This window comes from Melopsittacus undulatus, chromosome 3 (genome assembly GCF_012275295.1).
Source record: "Melopsittacus undulatus isolate bMelUnd1 chromosome 3, bMelUnd1.mat.Z, whole genome shotgun sequence".
Lineage (NCBI taxonomy): Eukaryota > Metazoa > Chordata > Aves > Psittaciformes > Psittaculidae > Melopsittacus > Melopsittacus undulatus.
The window spans coordinates 18,409,468-18,434,056 of NC_047529.1; the positions used below are offsets into that span (position 1 = coordinate 18,409,468).

The following is a 24,589-nucleotide window of genomic DNA, read 5'->3' on the forward strand; positions in this document are numbered from 1 at the left end:
AAGAGAGAGAGAAAGAAAAAGCCCCAGTGTAGGCAGTCCTACTTGGAGTCCTGATGTCACAGCCACATGACTCGCTCGCTCCAGTAACAGTGCTTGCAAAAAAAAAAAAGGAGTTTTAAAGCTTTTGCTTTTTTGGATTGTGTGAATGCTTCATTCGCCTCACAAACAACCACAGAACCACAAGTGCGGTGCAAACTTTCTCCAGGAGGACAGCAAAGAAGTCTCTGGTTTTTAAATGGTTAATCTCCGCAGGTCACTACCAGCCACTGAGACCAACAGAGTCAGTAAGTGCTCTCTAACCACAGTCTATGCAGTAATAGTAGGTCCTTCAAATATTTGCTTATTCTCCCTTTTTTTTGGTTTTGTTTCCTTGCTTTTCACATGTTACCAGTGCTACACAATTTTTTGACAGGGAAAAAACCAACTATAGAGTCTATGCAACCCGGGAAAACTGTAAAACTAAAACAAGGTTTGGCTATGGTTTGTGTTTTCAGTTTGAGGATCCAAGTATTTACACCAGAAGGTGAAAGCTCTGAGTGAACCGAGAGGGACTATGGCATCAAATAGCCTGTTCAGTTCAGTGACACCATGTCAGCAAAACTTCTTTTGGGGTAAGTACTGCAATATTTGAGTTTCTGTTTTCCATTGTCGGGAGTTTTCTTACTTTTAATAATGCTGGTTACAGTTATCTAAGCAGAAACCTGCTGAATGGGATGTGAAGGTGTTAAAATAGCTTACTTGTTTCTTTGTGGGGGGAGAGAGAGCAGGAGAGAGAAGTCACCGTAAACTTCTGCAGATTTATGGACAAATTTGTTAGCTGACAAGCTGAGCAAAATGAAGTCCTTAGTGTTTGACAGCAGGTGTGCTCAGCTGTCACCTGGGTCAAGGTGTACCTACACAAATTCAGAAGAGTCTGATGGGATCTAGTCTAATGCTTAATATTATCTTAGGGAAGAAGATCAAGTACTTTGCGAATTTACCAACAACAGCACAGAATATCTTATCAGAACTCTGGTGTAAAGCCTAACACTTACAGATGTACCCACCATGACTGGTTAACGGAAGATACTGAAAGAGACTAGAATTATATGACTTAAGACTGCTTATTCTTTAACCCTGATGAAAATGAGTAGCATACAGCAGCCTGTCCTACCCATAACTGCACTATTTTTGTTCCAGACATCTTATTTTTAAGCATATATATCAGCTGAATTTATCAGTGCATATCTGCAGTTCTCTAGTCTTTTGTTGCCCTCATTGCACAGCAAAGCCTGTGATAATATATTCGTTTGTAAAAGCAAATTCTTATTACACTTATTATGAACAAGGTAAAACATTCACGCATAAAAATATTAAGCTATAAAATAAAAAATACATGATTTAACATGCTGATGAATTTAAGCTTTAATTGGAAGTGGTATTTTAAAAACTTTGTTGAAGAGCACTGCCAAATATTTAACTTCAACATTCTGAATGGTAAAAGCAGATTCCTTTAAGAAATCATATGTATATTCTAAGGCAATTATTTATATGCACTGCATACATGCATGCCTATAAAAATCATAAATACGCTATGAAGTTGCACCTCTATCATTACTTTGAAAAGCTTCTTCCTCTCAAACACAGTCTTAAAAATCAGTACAGAGCACCTCACAGAACATTAAATAAAACTGAATATGACTAAGTAATTTATCTGCAAGTAAAAGCAAGTTTTATTTTAAAGTGTGTTGGAAAATGCTGTACTCTAGTCATCCTTGATGAGCAGCAAGAAGTATATTCAATTTTTTTCAAAGCATCTTTTACTGAGACATCAGGAAAACTGACAGAAAATTCTGAAAGATAAGAAAATAAAATTCTGAAAACTTACAAGATTTTCTTAATGGTGTCCGTCATGTTGAAACCATTTTGGGATCGCAGCTAAACCTATTTCTTTTCCTCCCCTACCCCCCTTCTACAAAAAAAACAATGCTAGAAGTATTTTCAGTATATACATCCCTATTAAGCTTGTATTGTAATGAAATGATGACTGGAGTTCCTTTTACTCCTCCTACTTCATATGCTTTGACCGATTCCCAGTTAAGCACATGAATAAGCTGTAAGACTGTGTGTATGAAAAGAAATACAGAATAGTGTGGGACAGTGTGATTGCTTCTTCCAGGAGAGAGACCAGTTTAATTTAGGATCTATAGAGAGCAGAAGAGATAACATAATGTGTAGCTGGTTATGTAGCTATAACACACAGAACATTGAGCTGAAATACTAACACAAAGCTGGTAAGTAGCTTTTCTACCGAAACTGCTGTCTTAATGAAGCACAGCAGAAGCGTAGCCAGACCACATTATCCCAGTGTTTACAACAGGAAATACAGTTTACATGTATAGGGACTTTCTTTTGCTTTTACTTCCAAAAGAGATTAGAAGAAATTTAGTTGGCTAAAACTATCAAAACATGGAGTGCTGACTGCTTAATTCATCTACTTTTGATCACTGCTAAAGCCAGGGAGAAGTTCTGTAACGTGAATAATACCTTTCCCTAAAATTCACTAAAAAGGTTTGGGCACAGAAATTTCACTTTGGACACAAAGGATGGGCATGAGGGACTCATAAATCTCAGCAGCTCTATCAATATGTAAGCAATGTATCTTTAGCTAAAACCAAAGTTAAAAAAAACCCAACCTTCATAAAAATGAGACAATACATTTTTAAAAGAACAAAAGCAAGAAGACCCAAGTTACTTTAAATTTGCCATTTCCTACCAATTGTATGTCAGAACACAAGATTTGTTCATCCTTTCTGTACTGCCTCTATCTCCTTCTACTCACATCTCCACATTATTCCTTTCAGGACTGTTGAATTTAATTATGTTTCTCTTCGAGAATTAACTTATGAAACATAATAACAAGTAATAATAGGGAAAGAAAACAATGCTAAGATGACTAACTGGCACGGTTGCTAATCTATGCCATTAACCACATTTCTGAAAATTCTCAATTCACTTGGTTTTGTCTACCTGTTTTTGACTTCATATGAAAGAGAAAACAGGAGTCAGGAAGAGATCCTTCCTCTTCACAATTAATGTGAATAATAGAATCATAGAATAGTTAGACAATTAAGTACATTTGAATTAACTAGATGCTGCATTTTACATCCAGAGTATTTCTACCTTATGCTAATTACACACAGTTTTTGACTGCATCATGCCTGTGTAAACCATGTAAAGCTCCTAAATGTAAGCACATTAGTTTCAACTAGCAAAGGATATTACATTCACATCTGTATCATTTGAAGGAAAAAAAAATGCTCAAAATAAACACTATGCAAAAACCCAAAGCAGTGTGTGTATATATATATATATATATATATATATATATATTTGAAAATTTGGTAAATATTGTTTACACAAAGTACATCAGAGAATGAAATACTTCTGAAATGACTCCCACAGCACTTACAATTAAAAGAACTCCCTATTTTCAAATATGTTCTGTTCATCTTCATAGGAGGATTTCACTGAAGAAAGCAAAACAGATCAAAATTTGGCTGATAATTTAATCAGTGATTTCACAAATAACTTCTGGAAGCTGATCCCAATAGACAGACATGCTAAATATAAATTAAAGTCTTCAAGTTAACAACAAAGTATTTACTTTGCTTTTATTAAAATATTCTTCACTGTCACTTCATTCTTAAAAAAAGCAAACCCTGTGTAGATTTCAATTCTGAATTGCTTTATTATTTGGTAAGGAATTGGGGGGGGTATTTTAATTAAGATATTGATAAGAGAGAAACAGATCCTTCTTCATTATCTACATATATAGAGCAGAATGTTCTGTATGTTACAGCTCTAACATATCCATATTATTGTAACCGTTAAGCAAATCCCCAGAAATCACTACCCTTTGTATAAAATAAAATTTAAAATACATGGGCTTTAAAAAAAATAGTATTGAAAACTGCAAGAATGGCTATTCTCACGTGCACTGAGAAAGCTGCAAGCTTCTCACTAAGTCTTTCAGTGTGTGAAACCCCTTAAACCATGCAGAATTGCACTACACCACTTACAGGCTTCTTAGGCAGCAAAATGCACTGATCCGTTTAATTATCTGTCTCAAATGAACTATTAATAGTCAATATTGTTTAAATCAACTATGCTGATGTAAAATTCACTCAGATTGAAACGTTCCAGTTTGTTAGAACACTGAAATATCCAATGGTTAAATAAACTGGGAAGGGAGATAAAAAACCCTAACACTCATTAGGGGTACTAAGATTTTTATCAAACATACAGGATTAATCTCTATTGAATAGAACCATTCACAAATCAAAACTTACTCCACTTCAATACTTTCATCCAGTGCTAATCAATTACAACCTTTTCTAGTTATTCAAAATCCATGTGCTTTTAATTTTATTCACTGGTGGTCTAAAATATAATATTCAGGCCAAGCTAAGTCATTCTGTATTGCAACTTTGCTTTTTTTCAATAAATATTCATCTAGAGGTTTTCTTAGAGAGAACTGCTCATATGAAGACTGTGGTAATATTTTTATACTGTACCTCCTTGTTGAAGAAAAAGGTTAGGGGTTACCTAAATACCTCAACTGTATATACAAAAAAAGGAAAAGGTAAGTATTCACATGAAAAATCCAAAGGGACTATATTATTTATTTTTGCATTTCCTATGATTAATGATGCACCAGTGCATACTTGAAAACTGAAGTCAAAATAGGGTAACACCTCAAATTCCTTTACAAACTGTACAAATATCAAACTTCCATGCTGTATTAACTGCTCTACCAGAAATATTTAAAGGCTCTGCCACCCCACATTAAGAGCATAACAATAATACTGAAATTCCTCTCAAGCAGTATGATTTCTTGGTCATGGTCAGGCTAATATTAATCTTAAAATTGCACCTTACGCCTTTATTTTTCCCTTATTGCTTTTCAGAACTCGGTTGTAGTTTTTATAAACAACAAGAAGCTCAGAGCAGACTTAAGTAAATAATGAACATTTAATACTGTATTCCATTTAAGTATAAAGGGAAAAATCAAGCAGTAAGTAATTCTTGCAAGAAGTGCTAACTATGCAGTGCACACAGTTTAAAAGAGCAAACAGAAGCTAGATAGTAATATCTGTGTTTAAGGACATCACACCTTGTGGCACACACCCATCAACAGGTAGCTTATTAAACAGCTACAAAGAAATACTTTCTAAAACTCTTAAGATAACACCAGAAGCTGAAAATACAAGCAAAATCTGGCATCTTTTCTGCAGAAGTCCAGAACACCCCGTGGAAATTAGAGAGGGAAGCGAGGAATTATCCTGAGTTTGCCAGGCTGCAAAGGTGTTGAGCACCCACATTTCTCCTGCTCAGCTACTACAAGTGCCAACGGCAGCTGTCAGAGCCGAGTACCTCTTGAAAATTAGACCGTGTGTTTTACTCTATGTACCTCATAGAAATCAACATTGTGTGTTGTAGGTGATGGAGTTCGTTCTGAAAACTCATTAAATACACTCCATTAATAAGAATTACAATAAATTGCCATGTTTAATATGCCCTAGAGTATATATTTTAATTAAGGCAGCCTCAAGATAAATAGTGAGTTTAAGATGGTAAAACCTGAAGCATTTTAAGGTTTTAACTTCAACACTGAGAGAATCAAAGTTTCATACAAGCAGCTAAGAAACTGCAGCATGAAAATATTCAACTCTTATTTTAAATATAAAAACATTAATTTGTCTGAATGGGATAAATACAACATTTATTCTGATAAGAGTACTCAGAAATAAACTAGTAAACCATGCACTATTTCAAAGACATTTTCCTTGCAAATTTTGCCAGACTTAAGACTTAACCACAGATTTTCATCCTGAGACGGCAGTCACCCACAAAATGCAGAAAGCATCTACCTCCTCCACCACAGAACCCCCACAAGAAACTACGGTTATCAACAAAATTAATTTTTGCTCACATTGCATACAATAACTTTAATTTCTATTGTATACATTTACTACAAACTGCCTTATAAAGTCTTACGGAGAACAGACTGAGTAGGTCTATCTTCCCCTCTCAGGTGTTTTTGTTTTTAAGTTAATAAAGCTTAAATCTAAGAGCACGTTTCCTTACATAAACATGCTCTCTTCTACAAATAAATATAAGACCTGGCACTTAACATAGTGAAAAGCACACCCTAAAGAGGATATTTTAAAGATGAGCACAAAGACAAAATAAACCCTGGTTACTATATCGTAAAACATTTTAACACTTCCAATAAAACAATCCATTATTCATGCATCTGTTTCCTGTATATATTTTTTATTCTGCTTGTTTCCATACTGTGTACTGTTCTAGCCCTCCTCATGTAGCTATAAGTTTCCTATTTCATGTATGAACTTGCCCCAGGAGGGAAAAACCTATAGGCTTTCTACTGACTCACTTTAACTGCTGAAGTCCTTTTAATCAGAGCAATTCAATTATTTTGCACAACCTACTCCTTATTAAACATTTTTATTTATAAAAAACAGTTTTAGCATATCAAAAGATTAAAGAGGAAAAGGCTAGATTTTGCTTTAAATACACAATGTGCTTTAGAAACTAAGGTATTCTGGTATCATTTGGTATTTACTGTATTCTTAATTTTCTTTAAGAATATTTTTTCATCTCTAATAAAACTACCTTTATTTTTAAAGCAAAGCCGAAAACCAGTTTCTCTGCTGTCTGTCTCTTAAAAAATGCCATATTCATTAAGGCAGTTCTGGAATTAACAACAGTTTTAAGTTTTAATATGTTATAGCTAAAAAGCCTGTGGCAAAAGTATTTTGGCAGGAATTCATTCAAATATGGTTACTATATTTCTGATAGACACTGGCTTACTTCACATATAACATTTCATCAGAATTGCTAGCATTTCATAATGGCTTTAAATGTATTATCATTAATTTTCTTGAATAAGTAAAGTTAAAAGCTGATGACCTTACATACATTTATTTTCCCCAGAATTTATTTGAACCGTAAGTGTGCCAAACCATTGTTTACTTATCCCTCATGGTCAGATATCTTACATCTAAATCCACTCTGTGGTTTACTAAGACAGAGCCACTGCCAGTTACATAATATCTTACTGTTCAGAGAAAACGACCCAGCCTTGATCACGAAGAAAATCAGTTATAACACTAACGTCTTTGCGTCCATACGTATAAGCACACATATACACCAACAACAGTACACTGGGTACAGTTGTTCTGGAAGTGGGTGTTGCATAGCAAACCGGAGCAGGGTGATGTTACAAATTACTATTACTTGTTCAACTGAATTTCTTCATCAAACACATTTAATATATACGACCCTATACAGTAAGCAAAAGAGAGAGTGGGTCGTTTGGTGGTTTGGTTCTTGGTTTTGGCAGGTTTGTTTTGTTTTGATTTTTTTTAAGGAAAAAAAATATAGGCAAATAATTATGTCTGAATACATTCACTTCCAGGTAGTGTTATTCCCCCAAAATATCTCCAATTCATTTCAGATGAATTCAGAAATCAGAAAAGATAGAGTTAAAAAAGCATAATATTTTAATGTATCCATGTGTGGTATAAGAACAGGGTATTCTTTCTTTTAAGAAATGTTAATGAGCTGTGTATGTGCAAACATGGATGTGTATACAGTTCAAACTTCTAGTTCCTCCTAATCCATACTTCCAAAATTTTGAAATTCATCTCATAAAACTGTAAATTTAGAAAACTTGTCTATTGGTACAATATCTTCTACCCTAACAATGAAGTTGTAAAAGAGAGTTATCACATTCACATTTGCCAGTGCAAACACTCAAAGAATGCTGATAACTATTCATGTATCTCTACTTTGGTAATATGCAATGTAGGAACTTGCAGCAAGGGTTTTGTCTTAGTATTTGTAAAGAAGACTGTGCATCACTGCTATTATGCTGTTCTACATAAAATTCTAGTGCTAGTAGTGAAATATTACATGGCAGAAGTACTCATTTTAGAATATTTGTCTATTTCTGAGGAAATGGGTGTCTGGGAGTAAGTGCCTTGGTATCTTGTTTCTTCCCATAGTCCCATGAAGAGAGAAACTGCTTCTGGGGACACTAACCTGCCAGTCTTAACTCACTTCAACTTTAAAAGTGAAACCATAAATTTTAGCCAAAGGAGTTGTATTTGTACGTTGGCTGCTGTTTTTGACACAGTGCAATATATTTCTTCTGACAGTGATCAAAAGAAAGAAAAAAAACAAAAAACAACAAAAACACACAAGCACACTATATTTATGTTGAAAGAATTCTGATGTGAAATGCAGAGTTGTCCTGACAGAAACTGGTGTTTCTTCACAGCATTATTTTAATAATAAAACTATAACACATCAACAATTGACAATAAATACTAACCTTCATGTAGAATCAGCAAGATTAATTTTACAAAGATTAAGCAATTAGTATTCAACAGAACTTAAAAGGTATTTTAAGCCACAACCAACAAACAAACAAACAAACTAATCTATATCTGAAGACTGTGTTAGAATTTGGTATTTTTTGCCTTTTAGGTATTAACATATAATAAATCATACTGAACTGCTATAGTACCTATGCCTCTGCTGTGTTTTCTGTATAAATTCCACAAGTAACTCCTTTCATTCAAATGCATAATCTATACAACTGAGAATCCACCTTTAAACAGAAAACTTTCGGGGGGAGGGGGGTAAATAAAGTCATATTTGCTTTTTAACATTGAAGGAACACATATGGCCCAGCTTAGTGACTCTATTAACAAGCGTTTGATGATTTAATTTTAGTAGCTATTGTATAATACTCCAGCACAGGAGCAGCTTTGCAACAGAGTACTTGAAGTCTGCAGTGTATTTACTTCCTAACGCAATCTGCGAAACTTGTTTTCTCTAAGTTAAGACCACCAGTATAAATTCCCATTAAGAGAGTTCATCATTTGCATTTTTCCAGTCATTGGTATCAAAGTTTAACTCGGCTGTGTTTGGTTATTTGTGGAACAAGCAAGCCATAACAATGAATGGTTTATTTAAATCTGACAGGACGAGAAAGCAGCAACTATTTACTTAGGTGGTGTACCTTAATATACACCAGTAAAAATGTTCTCTTTTCCCAAAAGGATTTTCTGCATAAAGGGCATTCACTTTACTTCCTTCCCACCCCTCTTACATCCAACTCTGTACATTCAAAACTAAGTGCTATATTTTTTTTGCCATTCAGTATATTTTTATTTCCCCCTTTCTGATTAAAAGGCATAAACAGAAACTCTAAAACAAATTCAGAAAACACAATCTTTATACCAACATTTTATTAAAGACACTATGATTCAGAATAAGTCCATTTATGGATAATAAAATAACAGCACCTAGGAATCAAAAAAAAATTAAAAAAATAGCATCAAGTGGAAAGAAATAGCAGCACAAACTGTTTTCCTACTCCAGCAAGAACAGTTTCATTCTGTGTACTGCATATGCAAACACTAGAACAACTTTTAATTTTACAGTATTTAAGAAAGACGACCTAAAATCATACTGTTAATTCTGCGTGAAAATTAATTTAGTCATGACCTCATAATAATTTGGGGTTCTAAGCTCATTAAAGGAACATTTTAATATTACCTTTAAAAGCAAAAGCAAAAATTCTAATTACAGCTGAGCCACCTGAATGCATATTAATACATCTTAAAATAAAGGAAGGCTTGACCTTGTCCAGATAGAAAAATAAATATTTCTAATACTCATTATGTACAAAAGGCTTGAACGAGTATAACTGTATTACTTTAGATTATAATATTAATTTACAAACTAATTTCAAGGCACATGTGTAGTGCACATGTGTAAAATGTATTTGATGGAGCCAGCTTACATATACACACACACGAGTTGGAATGTTCCAATTCTGATCAAAGATGTATGTAGCCGGATGTGTGGTTAATTCACTGATCAAATTTTCACAACTGAAAAACATCTTGAAACATATAGTCCTAGTTAGCAGCAGTGTGTGCTTTTTACTTTATCATCAGAATTACTCTTCATCATTTTACATTTTAGGAAATGCCTTTAAAATAATCTAACTTTTTTTCTCAAGATTTTAAAATAAAAAAAATAAGAAGAAACAAAGATAAAAAAGCACTGATTTTCAGTTCCAGCATTCTTAAAGGGCACAATGAGACTAAGTGAAATAAATCTAAAATATCCACACAGTCTGAACTCTAATCTTAGTGATGTTCCTACAGTAAGCTTGTGCTCCATAAAACCTATATAAAAACGCCAGGAGTGTAGATGCACAGCACATGCAAGCAATGTAAGACACAAATCTGCCCTGTAACAATAATATACAGTAGCTCCTCAGCATTCATGAAAGATTTTTAAAAGCACTAAATGTATAGAAATAGTCTACTGTCAGACTTCAACACTGTCTACTGAATAAACCAGATGTATTGAATAAACACTACTTAATGGCTAGTAAATTCTATGAGCTTTGTATAAAATTGTAAGGATTTGAACTAACAATTGTTTTAAGTCTTCTACCATCACATTTAATAATCTTACTTACAGAACTGGCTCGATATATTTTCTAATATACATAGTGCAATGGCTATTCCACTTGATCAGATATGCATAAAATAAAAATAATCTAAACAAACTAATAAAGATATTGAGACGGGCAACAACTACTAGTCTCAACAGTGATTTAAAAGACGTCTCTTTTTTTCTTCTTTACATACCTGCTTGTTATCAATTACTGATGTGTCTTCACCCCTTCTTGGTGCAAAACTTCCTTTAAAACTTACAGCACACACAGCACAACATTTGAGACCTATATACATAAAAATGTTCTTTTTTTCAGTAGCCCAGAAAATCTGAAGGTTTTTTTAGGCTGACGATATCTTCACATAGAAACACAGAACGTCTGCAGACAGTAAGAAGCCTTAAGTAAGCCTTTTTGCTGCACTATAATAATCTGATCCAGAAATTCAAGGGTACCTTAAACAACGGGCTACCTGTTCTAGCCATGCTTAGGAATGTGGCCAAATCATTTTTATTGATTTAACCTTTATAGGAATGCTACATATCCTCAGAGCAAAACATTTCTAATGCATTTATAATATGATATACCTCTGAGAAGTTATGAAAAAAAAAGTCTTATGACAGATAGGCTAGCCCCCCTCCACTATTATGTTTTTTTCTGATTTGGTGATCGATAGGTGTTTTGAGTGTCAGAGTATTTTCTGAGTTTGCATGTGTCTGTATTCATAGGATGAAGTCAGAAACTGTAACACTTCCAGAGGACAAGACTAATATCTGACCTGTCTTTGTTTAAGGAATAAGAACTGGAGAACTGATAGCCAAGACTCTAAATACTCCTTTCATTCTAGAGTTACACATCAATCATGTTACCTGCAAACATATCAAGCTAAAACTTCCAGAATTTACAGTCCTTTTTGAATAAACTAAGCAGCATGCTAGTTATGTTCAGAGAGCTTACAGAAGGTGGTTTGTGTATCTCACCAGAATTCTTAAAGAAATACTTCTCAAATTCCCTCTTCATCAAAAATCTATTTCATATGTATTTCAAATTCAGTATTTCTCAATTTTAGATTCATAATCTATTATTTTGAAGCTCAGGTTTGAAAAAAAAATAGTGTATTTTAGTATTTCTGGGGTTTGGAATGTTACAAACCACACTTGAGCATTACCAGGAGTCACTTGTTTTTCAGAAAGTAAACTGTTCTGAGCTGCTCATTATGGTAAACTTCTTAACAGGGTAAAGCAAAAGTGAATACATTGACTGAAGAGTTAGTTAAACAAAAGCAAATATACTTAAGTTACAAATTAGATACAGTTCTATTTCTTATAAAGAAAAACAGGGGATTAGAGAGGTGTTTGTTTAAAGAAAAAACAACCAAACATGCATAAATGAAGAAAACCTGGTAATGAAAGTTACTTCTTACTCCTAACGGCTACTTGCAAGAAATTTTAGCATGTTATTCTTCAGAACAGAAAGAAGGGTAGCCAGGCACAATGTAGGCAGGCAATACACTGTAACACAGATTACGTATTTTAGTATGATTTATATCTACATTCTTTTCTGAGGACAACAATATCTAGAAATCACTTCTATTAATGTCTTATTGACAAGAAATAAGTAGAAATACTGCAAAGAAAAATACTCACTTGTGAGCTAAGTGCCTATCTACACATATAAGATAGTCAAGGTAGTGTGTCAAAGCAATGAATTGCAATCAGAATGTATGGCATATAAATACATATATATCTGCAAACACTCAGATTTATTTTTTTTTCTCACCAATAAGAGCTTGGCTTTTCTTTCAAAAAACACATCATTAATTTTGTTTCTTCTTGACATTTTCTAAGAAATATTCTAAAGATAAATCCATACCCAAATGTAGAACATCCACACATAAAATACCCCTTGACACAACCCTTACACTTTGCTAAACCAGATGAAACTAAGACCTTAATATGACATGTAGCAGTGATTTATCCAAGGACAGCCTAGATCTGTCTTCATTCATGCTGCACATCAAGGATCTGACTAGATGAGTGTTTGCATTTATGCAAACTCAATTTGCTTTGTACTGCAGGAGACTGTGAGCATTCAATCCGTTATTCCATGCAGACAAGGGACAATATCCATGAGTAAAGACCTAGTAACAGCAAACAAGATCCCAGACAGATCATTGAAGCTTATCAGATCATTCTTACTTGATTTTAACTTCAGTACTTGTAGAATAAAAGTTACTGGAGCAAGAGGAAAATAACCTAAAGATTATAGAAGAAAAAAAAAACTGTGGATGATACACTTTTAAAGTCTTTGTAATGAACAGCTCAGTGCTGAGAGCTGAATCCTTCTTCCTGTTAACGCCACAGAACAGAACTTCTGTTGTCACTTGCTATTACAGTGCACCTTAAGGGAGGGCTTAGGCAATACTGAAAAAGTAGTGGAATATGTTAAAAATGCAAATTTATTTTTGCAGACAGTGATGATGGAAAAAGGCCTCGCTGAAATGCAGTTACACTAATAAAACTACTTGTAGTAGCACAGTTTTGTTTTTTTTATAACATAAGAGATACATTTGTACAAGAGGATTTATTAACATAGTTATCCTGGCAAACAATAATAGCTTTTGATGCTACAGAAAAGCTTCTCTGTGCTGGTGTGTGAGAAAGGTCAGATGGTGGAAAACTAATTTCATGCTCTTAACCTGTAAACTCTTTCCTTTCCTGACTACTAACAACTGTCCTAGCAGGGGAGCTCCACTGCCTTTCCAAGAACTCACGTAGGGAACCTTTTGCTCTGTTCCAATGGAACAGAACATGTGCACGTTCACCTTCAAGAGCACTGGCCTCCGTGGCAGCTGAGTTAGTCTGTCTACATAGGTTGCAAGTGGAAAATTGCCTCCAGATTTTCTGTTTATAAAGATTTTATATATACACACAGACATCTATCCATATATGTATGTCTGTAAAAAACAGTATACTGGACTACCCAAGTCTGCATACTATTAGAGAAGCAACTGCAGTACTTCAGGAACCCTAAACTTGATTTCTCTGCTTTGAATAAGGGGAAAAAAAAGTAAGGAAACAGCAAACTCGGGGAATCATATTTTGCAAGGCTCTATTATAGGGACTCTAGAAGGAAAACTGTACACATAAGGAGAAGCCATTCTTCTGACATGTTACCGGTATTACACAACAAAGAGAGAAGCACCAAAAAATACTTGTCCTTGGTGACAGGCACTGAGGCTTAGGGTGATGGGACCATTAAGGGTCAGGCATTGCGCACATTTTGCAGAGCATAATTTCAGTAACACAGTTTGTTTTCATGGCAATTCTGATAATTATTGCTTATTTCCCAATAGATTTTTTGTTTCTTTGTTTAATGATTCTCCCTACATTTTCTAATGATGAATGCATTAGGAGAATGTAATTTCACAGCCAAATATTTTGACTTCTACAAACTTGTCTTCTTAGCATGCTACCTCCCACCTCTCATATTTCTGACTTCAATATCAGGTCTTCAAAGTATAAAGCACAGGTATGGCTCCATTTTCAAATGCCAGTTCTCGGCCATCTGTCTCCTCTTTCAAAAGTGTTTCTAAGCATTTTTTACACCTATCTACTATCTTGCTATCTCTTCTATTTGTTCATAGAACAGGGCATAGCTCCTGCAAGAAGCCAATTTCCAACTTACCTGAATGTATCACAATGATTAATCACAGAACCATAAAGTGGTTTGGGTTCAAGGGACCTTAAGAATCATCCAGTTCCAACCCTTCTACCATGGGCAGGGACACCTTCCACTACACTAGGTTGCTCAAAGCACCATCCAACCTAGCCTTGAACACTGCAAGGGACAGGGCAGCCGTAACTTCTTTGGGCAATCTGTCCAGTGTCGCAGCACCCTTGCAATGAAGAACTTCTTCATAGTATCTAATATAAATCCCTCCTCCGTCAGTTTAAAACCACTCCACCTTGTCTATCGCTATATGCCCTTATAAAAAGTCTCTCCCCAGATTTCTTATTGGTCCCTTTAGGCACTGGAAGCTGCATTAAGGTCTTCCCAGAGCCTCCTCCAGGCTGAACAACCCCAGCTCTCTCGGCCTGCTGGAGGTACTCCAGTCCTCTAATCATCTTCATGGCCTACTCTGGACTCAATCAAGCAGATCATCATATTCTATTTTCAAAATCAGCAAAAATATGACCACCTGACTAATGGTATTTCAACTGCCTTATTTTCACATGGCACACATGGCAGTGGTTATCTAGTATGCCTTCAGAGGTCATGGTCCCATCTAGAAGTCAGAGCCACCTGGAAATTCTAGTCATCTTCACCAAAATACCCCCAAAACAAAAGACACAAAACCACAACACAAACTATATCCTTCATTTCTTTAGCTATATTTACTAAGATTATATTCTTGTTATAAATTTGTTCAGTGCTTACAATAATAAAAATACTAATCCATAAGTATGACCCTTATATGACAATAGGAATAAATAGCAATAGCAGAACTTTTGTAAAACAGCATGACGAATTCAGCTTTGCTGAGCATCTGTTTGTTTTACCTCTAAGTAAATCTGTCTCCTTCAAGGTTAAATTATTTTGATGTATATTTGAGCAGCCTGTTCTAAAAAAAAAACCATAATTTTAAAAGGCATACTGATGACTCACAGCGTCAGGACTTGGTAATTTTGGTTCTTGCTGGAAAAATGCTTAGCAAATATTGTCAGCAAAATGCTTCCATTTTCTTTGCGTGAGCATATTTTAAACCTGAAAATAGCAATGCTAACAATTGTGCCATTACCAAATATAGCTATTTGGATAGGATCCTGAAGGTATTTTCAACTAGAAAACTGAGTTTGGCTGCAACTAACAATTCAAAAGAATCCCAAGCATTTAAAAACCTCACTGACTGACTTGGTTGTGTCAACAGCACCATATGGGATTCTGGTTGAAAGGAGTTGGTTATCCTGTTCATTATCACCCACTTTCTTAAAAGCACAGTTTAAACTGTATACAAAGCATTGTCCTGCATCTGGCCCTCATACACAATGCTCCACTGCAACCACTGCCACACCTGAGATTCTGCACAGGCAGAAATGATCAACCCATAAACACTGTCAAGAGTAGCAAGGTACAAAGACAGCACAAATGAAAAGAACTAGTAATTGCATATCAACCAGACTAATTGCATAGGAAAAGTGACTTTATTAGTAAATGCCAACCAGCAGAAACAAAGCAACTTGGTTTCAGAAAAAAATTGATGCTGCTTCCATATTTATCCAAGAGAACTTGTACACTCAGAAAAGAACAAGTGTTGGAGTAGAGTGTTGTGAACTGTAGTTGATAACAGTGACTTCCTATAAAAAGAAAAGGTATTTTAAGAGTCCCACAGAGAGATGCTATGTTCCGTTCTGCTTAGGTTAGTATTTACAGCCTAGATGAGAGAACAAGAACAATCACAATTTACTATGACATCAAATTGGAGGACACTCAGACACTTAAGGAGAACATGGCAGTCTTGATCAATTAGAAAAGCCTGAAATCAACAACATCAAATTAAATCGACAAGTGCAAAAATGCAGACTCAGAGAATCTGCTGTTTAAATAAAGGTGAATAACTTTTTAAAGAATGGTAGCTTAGAAGAAAACCTGTAAATTACAAAAGGTCACAAACTAAACTTGTGTCAGGTGTTCAACTCACTCTCACAGAGGCTCTCAGGCCTGCAACATACAGAAAAAGCAGGATGGCTTCTTCATGTCTCACTGATGAGAAGAGCCTAACAAGAAAACTTTCTTTTTTACCCTACTGCACCCTCCACTCTTTTGGACACCACCTTTAAGAGAAGTGAGGGTGGAAATCCCAAAACACTGGTAGAAAAAAAAGGCATTAATAACAATTGTAGAAACCATGCTCAAAGTTAAAAGCTTAAAGGGACTGGATTAGTCCACAGAAGTGAACAGTGACCAACTCCTCCAACTCTGCTGAAACACATTTTGAACAGTTCAGTTTTCTGTGGCTAGGTTGCAACTATGCCATGTATGGTACAATGGGACTTAAAAGGCACAGAAAATTGAAGCTTGCATGCCTGCAAAACTGTCTACATAGCTTCTGACAACTGATTGTATCTTCAGATACTTATTTTTTAAACAATTAGAAAGTTGATGAAATACATCCTGCACATACAACCTATTCTTACATTATATACCCAGAGTCACTAACACCGATTGATCCTACTCTCTCTACACTCTTCTGTAACAAAAAAGTGAAGTTATTACAGACATCATTTCTTGCGAGAAAAAGGAGTAACTGTCAGAAAAGAAAATAAATTCTGTAGAAACTGCCCAACAATCTGCTTCACTGAGAGAATTTGGAGCAGATGAGACAGCTGGCTGTCAGGAAAGTTTTGGTAATACATAACCCTGCCTCAGGGACCCAGACTGGAGTAAGCGTATTCTTTTACTTTACTCCCACCACTACACCCCTTGTATTCAGTGACAAAAAAGTAACAGTCATTGATAAAGATAAGGACTTTGGTACACCATTAACTTTCCACAAGCAAAAGTAAGATGGAAACCTTGAAGTGGCTCAGGTACAGCGAAGGATGACTCAGGTACACATGCTCATCCTTCAGGTGGCTGTACTATTCCTGAATGATAAGGGTATAAACTTTCCATTTAGTATGGGGAAAAGCATGTATATTTACAAGTATGATAAAGTATATAAGGCACACATTCTAGTTCACATCCTAGTCTATATATGGGGAATCCATCTGCATGCCCAAAACCTAATAATTCATACCGGAAAGTATCATGAGTCTTGATATTTCTGGATTTCAGTGAAAGGTTTTCTCTATAAATAAATAGACCTTACTCAGCAAAACACTTAACTACATGCACACTATTTGTATCTTATTCCCAGAAAAGTCAATGCTAATATCCTGCTCAGAATCTGAAATCATCCAGAAAAACTGCTCACAGCCCATTCTCGATGTGTAAAGTACATATAAAATGCTTCCTTTTCCTGTTACTGAATTGATAAGTGATGCACAACTAATTTTTAATCTGCAATTATAACAACAACAAAAAAAACATAAAGAAAAAAAATAGGAATTACTTCCACACCTAGTGAAGGTCGTATTTAAACTTTTGCAAGATAACTTCAGTCCAGTTTTAAAGCACCTGAATATTAGCTTTGCAAACAAAAATGGAGGGGAGGGGAGAGGGGAGATGAAGTGCATATCCTAATTGTAAGAATATACTGAATGGGGGGGACTTTTTACACTGCACATTACTAAAAGAGAAAACTCAAACTCAACAAAAAGTGACTTGGTAGGCTTTGTCCTGCTTCAGCAACAGATAACAGCTGAACTGTCAGCTTACCTAGGTAAGTTGCATTTACAGCTGCTTTCTTTTGCAGCCACATGTCAGAAATGGCTAGAGGACTCAAATAATGACTTCACTGCAGAGTGGTGCTGTTCTGGTTCAGATAAATGTTAAAATTTCAGGGCAGGGGGGGTGCAGGAGATGTGGAAGTGGGTTCTATCTCTGGTTAAGGATTACCCCTTGTAAATTTTAAAAAGTAGGACAGATTTCTGAGAACTGATAGCTCTGCAGATAAACTATTTTTTAGCCTTTCAACTGTACTTAGATTTGAATTTAGACTACCTTACTTTGGCTTTTTTATCAAGTGGATTACTTTAACATAGAAGTCCTGAGCAAGACTTAGAACATGACTTCAGTTCATAATTTGAGACTGATTATACCAAGCCCCATGGTTAAGAAGATACAAAGACACTCATACAGATTCCTCTAGCAGTAGTCTCAAGTCTCAAAAGCTGAGACATACTGATAAGGTGAAAGACTGCACTAATTTGTTCATCATCATCTCTGAGGAAAAAAACTTGGCCTTTCCATTTGACAAAAAATAAAGGTGACTTACATGTTGTTGCATGAATTATAAACAAGTATATCACAAAAGTATCTCATTCCTTCAGCCCCAAAACCACTTATTTTGGTGGGGTTTTCTCAGGTTTGGGATTTTTTTCAGTTTAAAGCTTTCTGCAATAATTTTTACTCCAGCTTTGGTTGTAATAGGTGGACTGCTCTTTCAATTTATCAACTGAGTAAGTTACAGCTATGTTCTTATGATCAGCACTAAAATATTCCCAATATCTTTGTTTCATCTACAAGAAAGGAGTATTTCACTAATCACAAAACCACATTCATATTATCTCTTCTGTAGTACTGAAGTAGCAACAGCTGCTCTTCATGCTTTTATCACCCTACATTTAAAGCAACAAAAGACTACCAAAATACCAGTGCCAGCTACCATCAGCTGAAGAAGATGTTAGCTTTTCAGTTCAGTGCATGTGAATTGTTAGTGATACTAGCTACTAACGTCTTTAATAGTAGATGCTTATACAAGAAACATGTGGCATGCATGAAAAGCCACATGGCAAACACATCACATGCAGCAAATAGTGGTACAAATAAAAAAAAAAGCCTAATTCCTATTTTATTTTATTTGTATCGAATAAGACAACTATCTTCACTTGTGTGCCAATGGAGGAAACAGTGTTGCCAACAGAAAAAAAATCAGACCTCCTTAAAGATATCAAACACATTTCAATTTATCACCCACATTAGACTAGAGAATGCTTTATTAATGCAGATAAAGAGAAGACAAAAGTCTCTGTTTAAATGGTGTCCAGGAGTTTCTGCTCGGGGCCTCAATTTTTAACTGATAGTCTTATGACCTGTTTCAAAAGGATCGTAATGATAAATCAATTAATATCTGTCCCTCAAACCCTATATTGCTACATTGACAAGTCTTTTTAAGAAAGAAATGAAATGCCCCTTATATGGTTCCTCAATCAGTGTTTAAGTAAGCAATTTTCAAAATTTTGTCTATTTTTCTGGGCTAATGTGAGCATTAAAAAAAAAAATAGCAAGTGGTTTGGGCTTCTGATTTTTATCTTTCTTAAGAATTCAAACATAAATATTGCCATCCTAACCCCAGCTCCAGAAATATACTTAACTATGACTATTCAAACACTGAAACACTTTTTCAGAAATAATTCTGTAATTCATTAGAAAAAAACTCTTAAGAGTTTCATCGCTCCTTCTATAAATTGATCACTTATTTTTCAGTGATCTGAACCACAGCACAACCCTACAGACACTGACTTGTCACTGGGCACATAACCAGAGCAGCCTGTTCAGGGTCCTACCTGGACAGGCAGAGTGGAAGATCCTGCCAGTTCAAACTCACAGGCAAAACTTGTTTTAATAAATTTCTTTTCAAAAGAGAGTCTCATTCTTGGAAGAACAAACCTGGGTTTTAATAGGAAATACAGAAGTTGGTCAACTAGCTACAGAGCCTTTCTCTCACAAGTCATCAAATATGCATCTATCCCTATATGACATGTATTAAAGCTGGTTCAGTTTAGTAGATTTTCAGTATGCATTTCACTGGACTACTTAATTGCACTTTCAGTTCAGCAGGCATAAGCAGACCTAGAAGTGCCTAGTCCAGGATCAACAGCATTTGTGTAACTTCCTTAATACACTGTATTCAGAGACAGTCAGCATTTATACCGCTACAGTTTTCTAAGCTGATTTGCATACAGGTAAATTTATTTACATTATTCATATTACATGTTTCAGAGTTACATAAAATTTTATTTCTGCAACTGATCTGTCCACTATCAAAAGCAAAACTGGAATTACTGGAACATTTTGCAGATGCTTAGGAAATGAAACAGATAACAATATTTTTGTGCATTAAAAAATAAAGCAAAAGACTACTATGACCATCTTCAGAAAGTTAACATTCCCTCCTAGTAGGTTATATAGAGAAAGCTGATTTCTCTTATACCAAAGCTTACAATATGAAGTTAATGCTCAATTCTATGGTTCTCACAGTTATACAATCATAGAATCATAGAATCACAGAACGGTTCGGGTTGGAAGGGACTTTAAAGCTCATCCAGTTCCAACCCCCCTGCCATGGGCAGGGACACCTTCCACTAGACCAGACTGCTCCAAGCCCCGTCCAACCTGGCCTTGAACACTGCCAAGGATGGGGCAGCCATGTGCTAGTGCCTCACCACCCTTGCAGTGAAGAACTTCATCCTAATACCTAATTTAAATCTCCCCTCTTTCAACATACAGCCATTCCCCCTTGTCCTGTTTCTGTGTGTCCTTGTCAAAAGCACAGCTACAGCTTTCTTGAAGGCACCTTTAGATACTGAAAGCTACTCTATGGCCTCCCTGGAGCATCTCTTCTCCAGGTTTAACAACCCTAACTGTCTGAGCCTATATCTTACAGGAGAGGTGCTCCAGCCCTCTTTACAATCTTTACAAAGACAGTATGATAAAGTCTTAGTCAATAACAACCCCCTTGTATCAGAACACCACAACTAATACATGCTTTCTCCTCTTTATAAATACACACACAAACATGCATACATTACAAAAAAAAAAAACAAAACACACAGTTATTTTTTATACTGCCCACTATATTACTGCTATTAAGTCTTCACCACAGAGACTAAGTCAAGAGACAAAGTTGTTTGTAAGCGTTCACTGCTATTTACTGAACTGCCTTACCTAATTACTAGATGAAACATAACTTTAGAAGAGAGATCTGGCTGGAATGAATCTGCCAACTATACAGTTACACATTCAATTTAAAGTTATTAAGTGAGAAACAAAACACTTAACTTCTTTAGGAAGTTTTTTTTTGAGGTGTAAAGGGATGTTAAGGAAAATGCATTCTTGCACATCAACCTCTTCCTGCATACTAATATTTTTATTCCCATGTTTCTCCCTAGATAGCCGGACAAATAGATTAATATTAACTGGAAGTCAGCAAAATGTTATGCTTGTATACAAGCCCAGATATACATGTGCACAGAAAGAAACAGACAAATTATTTTAATTTAAACATGATTTTTTCCCCTAAAAAGAGGAACAGAAGAGTAATTTTTCATCCTTTTCAATATTTTATCAAGTCTCTAGGCTGGCTCAAACTCCCTACTTAATAAAAGAAGAAGTCTTTCATAAAAACCTTCAGCAGTGTAGCAGACATATAAACTAAACTCCAGTTTTAACAGTAGCACAAAATGTTTTATCATAACTGAGAAGCAGGTCTGTAAAATAGCAATTATCAATTATTTACATAAGTGCTGAAAAAATCAGAAACAGACAATGGAGAGTGGTTGGGGGAGGGGAGAGAGATAAGCTTTAAATTATTTTTTTTTTCAGGGAAAATATGCAAAAATTACTCCAATGCCTACATTTTAAAAATACAGACTTGCAGTAGCTTTGCGGTACAGCAGAAAAAGTAGTCATAGGTATGGAGTCACATATTAAACCACATTGATACATACCTTCCATAAAAACTATATACCTTCTCCTTGTAACTTGGCTAGCAAAAGGGACTTTCCAAAATCAAAATTAAATATTATTTAGTAATTTTAGATGCTGCTTAATATTAAGGTCTAGTCCACATTTAAAAGTTTTTTCCAGAGTAATTACACTAGCTTAGCTATACTGGAAAAAGCAGTTTACTACTGTAGGCTACAGCAGTCAAACACAGTAGACTATAAAATAAGAAGACATTTTTCTCATATAGTTGAGCAATCTGACCTAAAGTCTGACAGGTAGGTTGGACCAGTCACCTCCAGAAGTCCCTTCCAACCTACATTTTTCTATGATTCTATTCTGCAATGTTACTATTTAACTGGTGCAGAAATACTGCCAAACTGCTGAGAATGAGCATGTGTGTACACGCACGTGTATGCATCCATTTAAATGAAAACCTATATAATATGAGCACACCAAAAAAAGCACAGCCCTTCCCCTCAAGTTCTTGATTTCCTATGAATAACTCAGAATATAAAAACGACTAAAAACTACAAGCTTGGATTAGGGGAGAATTACCTTATTTATACAATTAACAGGATCCTTTTCTAATACAAAAGTATTCATATGTTTAATAAGAAAAACATAGTCTGCCTTGAAATTCATTATTTGTTCTCTCCCCCACTGAAAATGACCAGTTATATTTATTCATACCTGCGGAAATATTTTTCCCCCTGTTAGGTTTTTGTCCTTTTTTTTTGTTTGTTTCTCATCAGTGTGTACACATCAGATGTTTACGCTATCTTGCTGTTCTTCAGGAAAAGAACAAATAACAGTACTTAGACTTGTACTAGATATACTGCAGGCTTTACACACAAACAAGGAGTCAAATATAGCCTGATTCATGGCAGGGGGGTTGGAACTAGATGATCTTAAGGTCCTTTCCAACCCTAACTATTCTATGATTCTGTGATTCTATGAAGTATTACTATAGTTTCAAAATGGATAGTCATGCTTTATTTCAGGACCAAAATACACCCCTTCAAGATATTTTATCCAAATGACTCTGAATCATAGCTAAAGGAAAACAACAGGCCATCTTCTAGCAATGTAACATTTGTACAAAACTAAATGAGTACTTAACACATTGTCCTTTCCAGGGTCACAGTACTGCCTACTACATGTCTATAGTTTTTCTTCTTGTTTCAGGGGGTAAGACTGTGTCATGGCTGCTGCCTTTTTAAGTAAGAAAAGGACTCACTCATATGCAAGCCAGTGCTTCTTCAGAAATACTCATTCAGTCTAGAAACGGAGGATGATTCAAAACCACAACTACTCAATTTTCTAAAGGTTGTACAAATCATGTTGGGGGAAAGGGGAGAAAAACAATCTGAGCTAAAAATAAGTAACAAAGAAACATTATCGTTCGGGGAAGGGTACATTAGGTCAGAAGCTGCTGCTTTTTAACACCATAAAGTGCTTACAGCTCTCAGTCTGAAAATTGAAGCAGAAAAAAAAAGTTGCCAAATCAGGAGGGCAAATAAGCTGTTTGCTCAGCATTTTCTGTAAAAAAGTCCAAACTTTAAGCATAAACTACATGTTCGGGGTAGCGGTGGTTTTTTTTAAGCTAAAAAAACCTCATCATTGCTTAAGAACCCAACATTATTTTACAGAATAAACTAACACACACCATTAGACTATTCTCCCTCTTTTACTTTCCCTGTCCACCACCTACTTAGCCATTAGTCTTACTGACATATCTGCATTCAGTTAGACCACAACTGCTAAATTATTATTATTTACTATTTCTATAGTCAAACTAAAAGAAGCATTATTCAGTTATTTCATAGCCATGGGGGAAGGGAGAGGAGGGCTGTGTCATCTAATTACTGCAACACCTTAGTGCATCCTTATAGAAGGTCCTACAGAAATACGCAAAAAGACCAAATGCTGGTCCATGGGTCTTAAAATCAATTGAATAAAAATAGTGAGATTTAATATGTAGTATACTATATATACATATTGTGTATATAAAAGTCAACTGGAAGAACAAGTAGAGTAACCTAACGAAATTAAGAACATGATAAAGTCACTTATTCATTTTGTTTTATTGTAAAAAAAATAGTGTCACTTATATATAAAGCGCTAGAAACTATGCAAAAGTCATTCCCTCTATTATTTAGCTGATTTACTGTAAATCCAGAGCCACTGTGGGATTTGAGGATAAGCCAATCACCTTACAGACCAATTTAGGGAGAATGTCATAATCTAAATTACTATGTTGAACTCACAATGATAGAGAAAAACAAACACATCTCTCTAACCACTAAGGGTTATCTTGAACCTCTGAAGAGACAGCCATGTACCCAGGGAGGCAGAGTTCTGTATCAGCCCAATAAACCAGGAGGAATCATACAACCTTTGTGCCTTAGGAGAGAAGGTAAATATAGCTCTTCAAAGCCATGGATCAGATAGCTGAATGAGCCAGAAATAACAAAATAGCACCTGGAGCAGAAAGACGCTCCTACTTAGCTACCTAGGACAAAGTGCAATCTGCAGTTTCCTTCTGCTCCTTCTAAATCTGGTCATTTATGTACATTCTAAATGTCAATTTTCAATAAATTATCTGATGCAAATGGAAATAATTCCGTGGGGTTGAATAGCTTCAGAAGAATG

General features: G+C 35.3%; 2 protein-coding genes across 10 annotated transcripts in view; one reads left to right on the top strand and one right to left on the bottom strand.

Annotated features, from left to right (window-relative positions):
- The window catches only part of SUPT3H (SPT3 homolog, SAGA and STAGA complex component), a 263,404-nt gene that overhangs the window by 218,889 nt on the left and 19,926 nt on the right, over positions 1 to 24,589 (bottom strand). The window contains exon 1 of one of the 6 annotated variants that reach the window (XM_031046614.2): positions 1,868 to 1,984. The exons of the other annotated variants lie outside the window; for them this stretch is intronic. Coding sequence (XP_030902474.1) covers positions 1,868 to 1,893 — 26 coding nt within the window. The 5' untranslated portion in view covers positions 1,894 to 1,984. Of the gene's footprint in view, positions 1 to 1,867; positions 1,985 to 24,589 lie in introns of those variants that run through there. 6 annotated transcript variants of the gene reach the window in all.
- The window catches only part of RUNX2 (RUNX family transcription factor 2), a 222,708-nt gene continuing 198,263 nt past the window's right edge, over positions 145 to 24,589 (top strand). For all 4 annotated transcript variants that reach the window (XM_034060738.1, XM_034060740.1, XM_034060741.1 and 1 more), the window contains exons 1-2: positions 145 to 284; positions 495 to 611. In XM_034060738.1, the coding sequence (XP_033916629.1) occupies positions 554 to 611 (58 nt within the window). In that variant the 5' untranslated portion in view covers positions 145 to 284; positions 495 to 553. The remainder of the gene's footprint in view (positions 285 to 494; positions 612 to 24,589) is intronic.